Here is a 12,868-nt window from a genome sequence, read left to right as displayed (position 1 = left end):
TCCTTTTGGCATGAACTATCATGGAAATCATACTGGCATTAGGTCCTTTTGGCATGAACTTTCATGGAAATCATATTGGCATTAGGTCTTTTTGGTATGAACTTTCATGGAAATAAGGTCATTTCATTAGTAGGTAAATATGCTGATTTATCATCAAAAGTGGATAAAGATGCAAGCAATAAAGAAACAATGAAAAAAACATTTTCATAATTTATGCAATCAGCAATATTTAAAGATAGTTATACAGAAAGCATCCTACTGAGGACACATTTTTCGGTAAACTGTTCTCGCATTTAGCTATTAGGCAGATGTCTGTCAGATGAGTGATGTCAGGTCCACTTGGGCCTCTTGATACATTGATTTATTCCTCAAAAATAAGGCTTGTGCATGTTAGTAGGCTTTGATCATCTGTTTTCTGTCGGTTTTAGTAAACAGATCCAATGCCCTTCTCTTGTGGTATGCTTGGATTTATGGCAGAGATGCAATGCATACATTTAAATGGAAACTTTTTTTTGCCTTCAAGGTCAGAAGATCCAGTCTCCATTACATAGTGTGGATTTCTTAGATGGTTTGGATTCATTGCTCAAATCCAGGTTTTCTGGCACCACTGTAGAGCATTGCATGGATCCACAAGGTAACCAACAGAAAATGTGTTAAAGGATACAGTTAATCCCCATGTAAACTTCAACATTGTGCAGATAATCCTAGAATGAGTGTCAGATTTGTATTGGATCAGAAATTTAGGAAATTTGAAGAGCTTATACCAAGCACCACGTTTAAAAATGTAACACACATCATGACACTTCATTAAGTTGTCATTCATTATTGTCATCATTAAAACCATCATTAACATTATTGCCTGTCATTATTGGCATCATTAAACCCATCATTGATATTATTGCCATTATTAAACCCATCATTGACATTTTTGCCAGTCATTATTGACATCATTAAAACCATCATTGATGGTATTGTCAATCATTAACATCATTAAAACCACCACTGCCAGTATTGCCAGTCATTATTGACATCATTAAAACCACCACTGACAGTATTGCTAGTCATTATTGACATCATTAAACTCATAACTGACTTTATTACCAGTCATTATTGACATTAAACCTATCATTGACTTTATTGCCAGTCATTATTGACATCATTAAAACCATCATTGACATTATTGCCAGTCATTATCAACATTATTAAACCCATCATTTCCTCACATTGCATACATTTCATAACACCTTATGTTTCCAGTCTTTTCATAACATCATACTCAAGCAGGTAAATGTGTAGATTCACCTTAATATACTTCAGATAGTCAATTTACTTTGCAATGTTTGGAGTTTTATGGAAGAAAGTAGATTTTTGTATAAAAACTAGAATCATAGCTTCAAGTTTGTGCTCATTTTAAATGAAATTTGTGAAACTTATCAGATAATTTCATTAGTTTGCTCGCCACAACTCATGCGAGATTGAATTAATTTATTTTACTTGTTTCACAGTTTCATGATTAATGAAAAGATCATTCATTCTCTGTCTGACATTTGTGTTAATTTATTCAGTGGTAGCTGTTTGTATTGGACTTAAGAGACTTGATGGTATTCAAGTTTAGAATTGCACACAAGTCCAGACTTAAAGGTGACTTTGAATTATAAAATGCATGAGAGTTATTGCATGTCTTGTGTATACTTGTTACTTTGGTATGCTGTGACAATCTCCAGATATCTGTCTATTCAGTCTAACGATACAATATCTGCTGCTAAGTAACTAGGTGAAAATTCACAAAACCTGGCATTTAACTTACATGTATCTTGTTGATATGGTAACCATATATATACAATATTCAGTGCACAAATTTCAAGCACTATGACAATTTTAAATGTTACTTTACCAAACGCTATGCTATTTTAAGATATTATTTTCCCTAGTACTATGACATTTTCAAATATTAATTGATCAAATTTATACATGCAATAATAGCTGGAATACACATCATATATGCGATGGAAATTTAGTTAAAACCTGGGGTCATTTTCTGGGAATAGGAGATGGGATGGAGTCACACACATTAAAAAGGATGGGCTTATGTTTGCAGTCCAGTAGGATAGCTTGAGTTTTATTTTTTTTAAATATAGGATAACACACATATATATCGTAAACTTTGCATGTAGGAAAATTGATGAAGCAAAAGTAACATAAACAATAGTAATTTTATTCTTGGTTAACAGTCTTCTTAAATAAAATTCATAACAAGCTAAATCGCAGTGTTCCCTGGGCCTGTTTACATGTGAAGTTTATTGTACTATAAATGAATTGTAGTGATTCTTGGAGCATACAGATGGCTGATTGCACAGTTGCTTGTGGACAGTGCAGCCAAATTGTCTGAGCAGTACAGCACTGGAAAGGATTCCTTCACAGCTCGAAATGACAGTCAGGCCTACTTCTGCCGCAGTCTTTCCCTTGCTTTTATTGAGGTCAGACCTTTATATCCAGCAGTGAGAAACTTAAGAAGTGGGCATTTGTATTCACTTTGTTACAGTCAGTGTACACTCTGCCATAAGAAGCAGGCATTAGTATTCACTTTGTTACAGTCAGTGTACACTCCGCCATAAGAAGCAGGCATTATTTAGTTTTCACTTTGTTACAATCAGTGTACACTCTGCCATAAGAGGCAGGCATTATTTAGTTTTCAGTTTGTTACAATCAGTGTACACTCGGCCATAAGAAGCAGGCATTATTTAGTTTTTTCTTTGTTACAATCAGTGTACACTCTGCCATAAGAAGCAGGCATTATTTAGTGTTCACTTTGTTACAATCAGTGTACACTCTGCCATAAGAAACAGGTATTATTTAGTTTTCACTTTGTTACAATCAGTGTACACTCTGCCATAAGAAGCAGACATTATTTAGTTTTCACTTTGTTACAATCAGTGTACTGCTCCGGTGACCTAGTGGTTAGAGCGTCCGCCTCGAATGGGGAGGTCGTGGGTTCGATCCCCGGCCGAGTCATACCAAAGACTTACAAAAATGGTACTAACAGCTGCCTCGCTTGTCGCTCAGCATTAAGAGGTTAGTGTTAGGACTGGTCAGCCCGGTGTCAGGATAATGTGACTGGGTGGGACATCATGCTATATGTCTGCGGCATGATGCCCCAGTGCTAGACATCACTATAAACTGCCACATTGCAGTCATCATAGCGATGTGACTGAAAAATTGTTAAAGCTACGTTAAAAATCCAAATCACATCACATCACTTACAATCAGTGTACACTCTGCCATAAGAAGCAGGCATTATTTAGTTTTCAGTTTGTTACAATCAGTGTACACTCTGCCATAAGAAGCAGGCATTATTTAGTTTTCACTTTGCCAATGACAGTGTACACTCTGCCATAAGAAGCAGGCATTATTTAGTTTTCACTTTGTCGCAGTCAGTGTACACTCTGCCATAAGAAACAGGCATTATTTAGTTTTCAGTTTGTTACAATCAGTGTACATTCTGCCATAAGAAGCAGGCATTATTTAGTTTTCACTTTGTTACAATCAGTGTACACTCTGCCATAAGAAACAGGCATTATTTAGTTTTCAGTTTGTTACAATCAGTGTACATTCTGCCATAAGAGGCAGGCATTATTTAGTTTTCACTTTGTTACAATCAGTGTACACTATGCCATAAGAAACAGGCATTATTTAGTTTTCAGTTTGTTACAGTCAGTATACACTCTGCCATAAGAAGCAGGCATTATTTAGTTTTCACTTTGTCGCAGTCAGTGTACACTCTGCCATAAGAAGCAGGCATTATTTAGTTTTCACTTTGTTGCAGTCAGTGTACACTCTGCCATAAGAAACAGGCATTATTTAGTTTTCACTTTGTTACAATCAGTGTACACTCTGCCATAGGAAACAGGCAATATTTAGTTTTCAGTTTGTTACAATCAGTATACACTCTGCCATAAGAAGCAGGCATTATTTAGTTTTCACTTTGCCACAGACAGTGTACACGCTGCCATAAGAAGCAGGCATTATTTAGTTTTCACTTTGTCGCAGTCAGTGTACACTCTACCATAAGAAGCAGGCATTATTTATTTTTCACGTTGTCAAAGTCAGTGTACACTCTACCATAAGAAGCAGACATTATTTAGTTTTCACTTTGTCACAGTCAGTGTACACTCTGACATAAGAAACAAGCATTATTTAGTTTTCACTTTGTCACACTCAGAGTACAATGCCATAAGAAATAGGCATTATTTAGTTTTCACTTGTCACAGTCAGTGTGCACTCTGCTATAAAAAGCATTATTATTTCGTTTTAACTTTGTCACAGTATACACTCTGCCATAAGAAACAGGCATTATTTAGTTTTCACTTTGTCACAGACATTGTACACTCTGCCATAAAAAGCAAGCATTATTTAGTTTCAATTTTGTCATAGTGATTGTACACTCTGCCAAAAGAAGCAGCATTATTTAGTTTTCACTTTGTCACCCTTTTTTCCCCAATACCTATTGGACAATTGATTGAAAAATTGACGGCCAAAATGTTGATAGTAATAGTATTTTAAAAAATCCAGAATGCAGTGTAAGGAAAATGTCCATGGTTGCAGCCAATCTGTAAAGAGAATACTGCAAAGAATTTCATGGGCTTATTTGGACCATCAGAATCATATAAAGTGACATACTAACATACTGTCATATCAGAAATATTAAACTGCACGCTATAGGTAAAGTGTACCAACTTGTGATAAACTATATTGTGCAACAGAATCCATGTCTCTTGTTCCTGTTTAAATCATACATAAAATTACACTAAATTATACATTAGGGCTCATGCTTCTAGTACCTGTCTTACATCATATATAAAATTACACTAAATTGTACATCATTTTCTTCAAGTATTAAAATAGATAACTAGTTTTTTCCCCCCAGAGATTGAGCAAGAATATTATTTTTAAGCCAGTTGGGGTATATATAAAAAATAAAGCTTAGCCTCTCCCCCTCCTTCCAGATTAAACAGTTGATCCCTTCATGATGTCAATATCATGACCACACAAGCACATATGTGAACACACTCACATAATAGCAACTACTTGGACTTTAAACAAAATGGTACACATAGTTACTGTCTTTAAAATCCATTGAACAGTGGAATACTTTCTTAACTGTATGCATTTTTTACTACTGTCATTAGTTGTTCATTGGAGGGTTTGAAAGTGGTACAAGTGTCATGTGACTCCATCTCTGCATTCACCAGTAAATGGATAGTAATTTTGTTCAGGCTTGTGTGAAGGTTTTGTTGAAATTTCACAGCACGGAAAATGATCTTTTGTATCTGCAATGCTGTGAGGGAGTGTAAGACAAGCAAAGTTAGAATATTTAAATATATTACTTTGGGACTGAACTCTGCATGCTGGGTGGTATTGCTATGTTGATGGGCACCATATACGTTGTGGCAGGTATGCATGTTCCATGTATGTTGGAATGGCACTAAGCAAGTGAGAGTTAAATATAATGTGTGGTGTTAATCAATACCAATGCAAGTAACTTTAAAACTATTTTTGCCTCCCCAGTCATCATGGTGAAATTAGTGGTGATGAAGTCATCATTAATGTTAATGGTGTTAATCAATACCAATGCAAGTAACTTTTAAACTATTTTTGCCTCCCCAGTCATCATGGTGAAATTAGTAGTGATGATGTCATCATTAATGTTAATGTTTTGTGCCAAAATATTTTGAGAGTCTGATGGGGTTGGGTGGAGGGGGGAACAGATCAGCATATAAATGCAGGTGAGATATTTGGATCTGCAAATTAGCAGTAATAAATATGTCAATAATCAAAATGCAATTATTCCAAAATCAGAAATGTATGGAAATATTTAATGCAGGTTACTGAAGTTCCTTCCTTCATTAGAAAACAATGTGGTGTGTTAATGATTATTATTTATTATTGCTAAGTAAATTAAAATGTTATGATTAAATAGTGTATACATATAATAATAATACCGACTGCTCCATTTTAACATGCATGGGTCCCAGGGAAGGCATTTTTTTAAAATATATGTCATAGCACCCTGATTACTGACTGAATTCATATGAAAATAGCAAAGCATTTTAAATTGCATTTATGGGTGACCATTCCATGTTCCCGGAGTCCAAAGTATATTTTACTGTAACAGCCATACTAAATCTTTTGTCATAATTTGAATATATTTATTAAAGTTCCTTCCTGCATTATAATTCAATATATTATATCAGTAATTCTAATGAAAAACATTATTTATTATGGTTATGACCAGTAAATTTTTATTATAATTAAAGAGTGTAAAGCTTATCATGAAATAATTATATGAATAATATTAATAATAATAATAATAATAATAATAATAGTGAAATGGTTGTCTTTCTTCATAATATTTCGGTAATTATTCTGATGACATATTATCATTATTATGTTTTACAGCACACAGTTCTAGACCGATTCTTTAAGATGATAGAAGAGGGTCGGGATGGTGTAGACACTTCTCGAGAGCTCCACACAGTTCTACTTAGGATGGGTGCACTCTTCGGACTCTGGAGGCTGGAAAAACACCTGGCAACACTGTATCAAGGTACTCACAACATCTACTTTTCAGGATAGATCACATTGAAATTTGCTTTCCAAACTCTCCTTCTTACAGATTTTCTTTCAGAGTTTATTGCTTGTTATGTAATATGTAAAATACCTTTCTAGCTATAGATTAAATGGACAAAGGGAAGCAACTTATACAAATTAATTCCCCTTTCTACCCTTTTAGGTGGCATACCAGTATATCTGGTTAAAACCAGATTATGACTTTCACTGTCAGGAAGTGGCTCACAGCAGGAATACCCCATAAGTTTAATACACTCAATTAATGACTTGCCCTGAATACTTCATTTTTCATATTACAATTATAAGTTGTGCAAATCTGCTGTAAAACATTGTTTTTGTGTTAAATGTTCTCCCACATAATAAAGCACACGCATATTGACGATGTCGTCAATAGTCTGTTTTCCTTGTCACTACTCTAACATAAACTTGCTTTATTGTATCAGTTTACTTTTGTGTTAAATATTTTCCCACATAAAGAGGTTAATTTGCACACCATTAATAACTGCACATGTGTTTGTGGGTGGGTGGGCTGGTGGGTGGGTGGCTGTAAATGTTTTATGTTTCTGTGGATTGAACTTACTTCAGATATTGCTATTTTTAATTTGCTCAGTATGATAATTAAGGCACTGCTCTCCTTACATCCACATCTATTATAGGTCACTGCATAGTGTAAAAAGGTACCCATATGACTGCTAAACAAAATTGGTTCGCGGGGGTGGGGGCAATGCATAACTTTGAGCCATCGCAAGTTCCACTTTATTCTGCATACAGTTGTTTAATGAGCTGATCCATTTAAATATCAAAATCGTCATAGATTTATCAAAAACCAATGTACAATTGATCTTCATAAATATAAATGAATTCACAGTAGATCTAGATGGACTAAATTATTGGTCACAAGAATCAGGCATATGTAATACTAAGGTGCTGGATTAGAAAGGTATCTTGATACTTTGTAACTAACATCCAGACTTTTCATCATTCCATGATTATGATGGATTTTCTTTTTACAGAGATTTCTTTTCCTTGATATGTGCATTTATTTTCATGTTATGGCTAAACCAGAATAAAAGTGAGCACACCTGAATTGTGCATTCTCTTCCAGGTGGATTTATAACAGGAAGTGAACCCCCAAAGCTGATACAGGATGCCATCTTGAGGCTTTGTGCAGAACTTAAAGATGATGCAGTATCACTAGTAGATGCAATTGCTCCCCCAGACTTTATTTTGAATTCTCCCATTGGTCAGTCAGATGGACAGGTATGCTCTTCAACATGAAAATATGAGATTTGGTCGTTTGTAATATGCTTAGTTATTTTGTCACGTTTTGTGAATGTTTTGCCCTTAATGTACGTTTAATCACAGGGTGTAATATATTATCAAATTTCATGAATATGTTGCCCTTAGTGTACAATTAATCATAGGATGTAAAAGCTTTATCAAAATTCATGAATGTGCTATTTGTGTACAGTTAATCACCGGGTGTAATGCATTATCAAAATTCATTAATGTTTTGTTCTTAGTGTACAGTTAATCACAGGATGAAATGCATTATCAAAATTCATGAATGTGTTGCCATTTGTGTACAGTTACTCAAAGAGTGTGATGTATTATCAAAATTCATGAATGTGTTGCCCTTACTGTACAGTTAATCACAGGATGTAATGCATTATCAAAATTAATAAATGTGTTGCCCTTAGTGTACAGTTAATCACAGGGTTTAATGTATTATCAAAATTCATGTTGCCCTTAGTGTACAATTAATCACATTACTGCATTATGAATGGTACTCTTCTAGACTGCAATTGCCAGAAATTATGAAACATACTGTATGTTTACATTTATTTTTAGGTTTCCAATTCATGCATTAGAGGTATGTCATAAAACATGAATTTAAAGACCCTAAATTACATGGCATTGTCATGTATTTGATGTTCATTGGAGTATCCACATGTCATCTAATGTGACAATGAAATTGTAATTTTTCTTAAAAACTATGAAATATTATCCATTAGAAAGTGTGTGTGTGTATGTTTTGGATTTTTAATGTATCTTTAGCAATTTTTATGTCATATCCCAGTGATTTCTGCGGTGTGGCAGTTTATAGTAATGTCTTGCACTGGGGCATCGTGCCACAGACATATAGCATGATGACCCACCCAGTCATATTATCCTGACACCAGGCCGACCAGTGCTAACACTAACCTCTTAACGCTGAGCACCTAACAAGGCAGCTATTAGTACCATTTTTATAAGTTTTATTGGTATGACTCGGCAGGGGTTCAAACCCATGACCCCCTGCATCAGAGGCAGATGCTTTAACCACTAGGTCACCGGAGTGGTAACTAAATCCTTGTTACTCACTAAAATTTGCCATAATGACCACCTATATATAATGAAAACTCATAGTGGACTCTTTCATATTAATTGAAAACTGTCATAGTGGACACGTCCTTGTACACTGAAAATTGCTGTAATGCATATATGCACCAAAAACTGCCTTTGTTGTCACCACACTATACAATGAATGATTCATAGTGGACACCTCCATATACACTGAAAATTGCTATAGTGGATATCTACATATACACTGAAAACTGGTAGATATCTAGATATGCACTGAAAATGGGCATAGTGGACACCTATTTATATTGAAAACTGTTATATTATACACCTCCATATACAATGAAAACTGCTGTAGTGGATATCTACATATTCACTGAAGACTGCCTTAATGTAGACCTCTATATGCACTGAAGACTGCCTTAATGTAGACCTCTATATGCACTGAAGACTGCCTTAATGTAGACCTCTATATGCACTGAAGACTGCCTTAATGTAGACCTCTGTATGCACTGAAGACTGCCTTAATGTAGACCTCTGTATGCATTGAAGACTGCCTTAATGTAGACCTCTGTATGCACTGAAGACTGCCTTAATGTAGACCTCTGTATGCACTGAAGACTGCCTTAATGTAGACCTCTGTATGCACTGAAGACTGCCTTAATGTAGACCTCTGTATGCACTGAAGACTTTCTTAATGTAGACCTCTATATGCACTGAAGACTGCCTTAATGTAGACCTCTATATGCACTGAAGACTGCCTTAATGTAGACCTCTGTATGCACTGAAGACTGCCTTAATGTAGACCTCTATATGCACTGAAGACTGCCTTAATGTAGACCTCTATATGCACTGAAGACTGCCTTAATGTAGACCTCTGTATGCACTGAAGACTTCCATCATGGACTCTAGAAGAACTCAAACCATACTCTGGATGAGGCTTATGTAAAGAAGATCCAAGCCAAGTTTAATGTTCCACATTTTTGTTAAAAATTGACAGAGTTGTGCCTCTCAGATGACTTAGACATTTGCCCATACATATTGAACCATTTCCTAATTGTATCACATTTCTTGAGATGTTTGTTGTTTGTAATACTCCTTTCATAATCATTTTTCTTGCAGATCTACAAGAACCTGTATGGGACCATGATACAGGGAACAAAAGCTCTAGAGAGACCTGATTGGTGGATGCATTTTGTTGAGAAACCATTCATTGGTGGCCTGAAAGCAAAGTTATAATGGACAGTCTTGCTTGCAATGAATCAGTTTTTCATGAACAGTGAGAATATCAGATTGATATTTTTGTTGTATAGGAAGGACAATTAATTCTCCTAGGTCTGTTTCCTAGTTAGAAACATTTGAATGCAGATAATCTGTATCAGTCGTATACGCAAAATATTACAAATAACATGATTTATTACAATGAAATCATGAATATCATCAGTATTTTTAACATCATGAAATATAGTTAGTTGGTTGATCAGATAATTGTTACAATTGATGACCTTTCTCAAGAGGATTGACTGAATATTAACTTGATATACCTGCTGTGATTTAGATCCAAACAAGATCATTTTTGAGGAAAAGAATTGAACATTAGAATGGGAAATATGTTTGTTTGATAATATAAATTATGACATTACCTTAAAAATGTATAACTCTGTGGTGGACCAGCTGGAAAATCTTTGTTTTTGGTTTTCTCTATCAGGATCTTCATGACATACTGTGGACAAGTACCCCAGCAGGGAATGCCGATTTTAGAGCTATGAATGTCAGAGATCAAGATACAGTGTAACAAATTTTTGATACGTTGTTAACTAATTGAAGTATATGAGATATTAATTAGTAAACTCATGCAGACAATAATGAATACTTTATGAGCACTAAGAACACATGTCCCATTTCATGTGATCTTTATGGTGTCACATGATATTGGCACAAACATGACAGCATGCTGTAATTGGTTTTACAGAGACATATTTTGTATTATGAAAATGTGTTCTCACAGCATTGTAAAATATTTATCACCAGAAATTTATTTTTCTGCATTTTAAACGTTTCTAATTATTGCTCATGATTGAATAAAAGCTTTAAACAAAAGCTTTTGATTCTAAATGAACTTTCCTTTTCTTACTTGCCAGATAGGATATAACTTGTTTCCTACAATTTTGAAAATGAGTTTTCATAGATGAGGTCAATCACAGTCATGGATGCTCTCCCTTGAATTATGTCTTTTAAAAAAAACAAAAAAAGCCACACAAAAAACAAACTAGCAGTTGTTTGTAGCACAGCTGTCTCTGACTTGAATAGTTTTTAGTATTAGCATATTAAAATAGCATTGTAATTTTACAAGGATCAAGGAATATTTCAGCAAATTAAGAATTTAAAAATACGTTTATAACAAATTTCCAGTGCTGCCAGCAGTCTCATTTTGCCAGTTCCATCTGTTTACACAGTATTGTAAAGTTTGATTTTGAGGAAGAGCTTGTAATGTTTGTTGCATCTTGTTAATTTTACTTGGAGAGAAAATGCAATGTATATATTTTACTGTGAGTGCTGTATTGAAAATATTTATAATCAATTATTTTTCATGCTTATCAAATTCTTTGGTTTTGCATAAAACATAATATGGGTACTTAAATGTTGTAATTGGGAAGGAGTCCCATGGTTTTTCCTATAGAATTAAATTGATTGGAAGGAGTCCCATGGTTTCTACAGTAGAATCAGTTGATTGGGGAAGGAGTCCCATGGTTTCTACAGTAGAATCAGTGTGTTTGGTTTTCAAAATTTGTTGTTTGTAGCAACCATGGAATTCATGAAAATTGGTCCCACAAGAAAAATAGTTAATTTACTGTATGTATGTATGTCTGTATGTATGTATGTATGTATTTGAAATACTATGGAACCACTGTGATCAGTCATGTGTATCTATAATGAACTTCAAGTGTATCACTTATTTTTTGTTTTGATTTTATGATGACCTATTAAATGCTTTAGTAAATAAATTTATATAAATTGTCAGGTAAAATGAATAAAGTTTTCAAATATGGATGTGTTTGTACTTAATATTTATAGATTGCAGTTTGGTTCATGGAACTTTATAAAAGTGTTGTTGGCCTAAAATTTGTGTATGTGCTTTTGGATGTTTTGAGTGTTTGAAGTTGCTGCCAAAAAATGGCTGCACACTGAGTATCTTCTAGGACATATAATTGTGAGGTTCACACAGAGTTTTAATAGAAAATCCCCTGAAAATCAGCTGAATGAATGCACAAAAGTCAAATAATATTTTCAAGCCAAACCTCTATTTCTTGCTTAAATTCAACCTTTATTTAGAAATCTATCTCCTTTGTTTCAAATAGAGTGGTAGAATTTCATCTCTTAATAAATCTGAGAATGGACAGTACACTGAAACTGATAAATTCATTTGAGGGATGCCTACAGCTGCATGCAAAAAGTCAGGTATATTTGAAGCCAACCTTTGTGTCTATATTAAACTCCTACCAGTATAAAGAAAACTACTTTTGTCCTTTTAAATGGATGGAATTTCATTTTTAAATATTCAGGTTTAGAATAACTTAATAGACTAATTTTGAGTTTTTTGCCTATATTTAAAGTTTTCATGTGATTTTCAGCTTTTATGATACTGTATGAATTTCTATATTTGTGGACATCAGTTTTGATGGTTTTATTAACTATACTGTTCATGGACCCGGGATGAACTGTTTTGTTTGTCTTTCCACTAGCACAAGTTTGTTATTAGACTCTTTCTAAACAACTTGGAGGATTGCCATGAAACTTTACAGACACACATTCATCACATTGTCTAGCTGGTTCAAAATAAAAATGGTACTGTATCATTATCCATTTTTGCCACCAGTATGGCCATTTAAAAAATATT

General features: G+C 34.3%; 1 protein-coding gene across 2 annotated transcripts in view; it reads left to right on the top strand.

Annotated features, from left to right (window-relative positions):
• Positions 1-12,019, top strand: part of LOC149777414 (peroxisomal acyl-coenzyme A oxidase 3-like) — a 54,467-nt gene extending 42,448 nt beyond the window's left edge. The window contains exons 11-16 of one of the 2 annotated variants that reach the window (XM_089942033.1): positions 524-634; positions 2,323-2,477; positions 6,457-6,604; positions 7,733-7,887; positions 10,093-10,249; positions 10,679-12,019. In XM_089942033.1, the coding sequence (XP_089798159.1) occupies positions 524-634; positions 2,323-2,477; positions 6,457-6,604; positions 7,733-7,887; positions 10,093-10,209 (686 nt within the window). In that variant the 3' untranslated portion in view covers positions 10,210-10,249; positions 10,679-12,019. Of the gene's footprint in view, positions 1-523; positions 635-2,322; positions 2,478-6,456; positions 6,605-7,732; positions 7,888-10,092 lie in introns of both variants that reach the window. The other variant, XM_089942032.1, reaches the window with a different exon arrangement.
• Positions 12,020-12,868: the final 849 nt, after the last annotated feature.

The sequence above is a fragment of the Sinohyriopsis cumingii genome, chromosome 18 (assembly GCF_028554795.1).
Source record: "Sinohyriopsis cumingii isolate HCF-2022 chromosome 18, ASM2855479v2, whole genome shotgun sequence".
NCBI lineage: Eukaryota > Metazoa > Mollusca > Bivalvia > Unionida > Unionidae > Sinohyriopsis > Sinohyriopsis cumingii.
The sequence above is the reverse complement of the archived record's forward strand: the minus strand, read 5'-3'. Positions and strand labels throughout refer to the sequence as shown.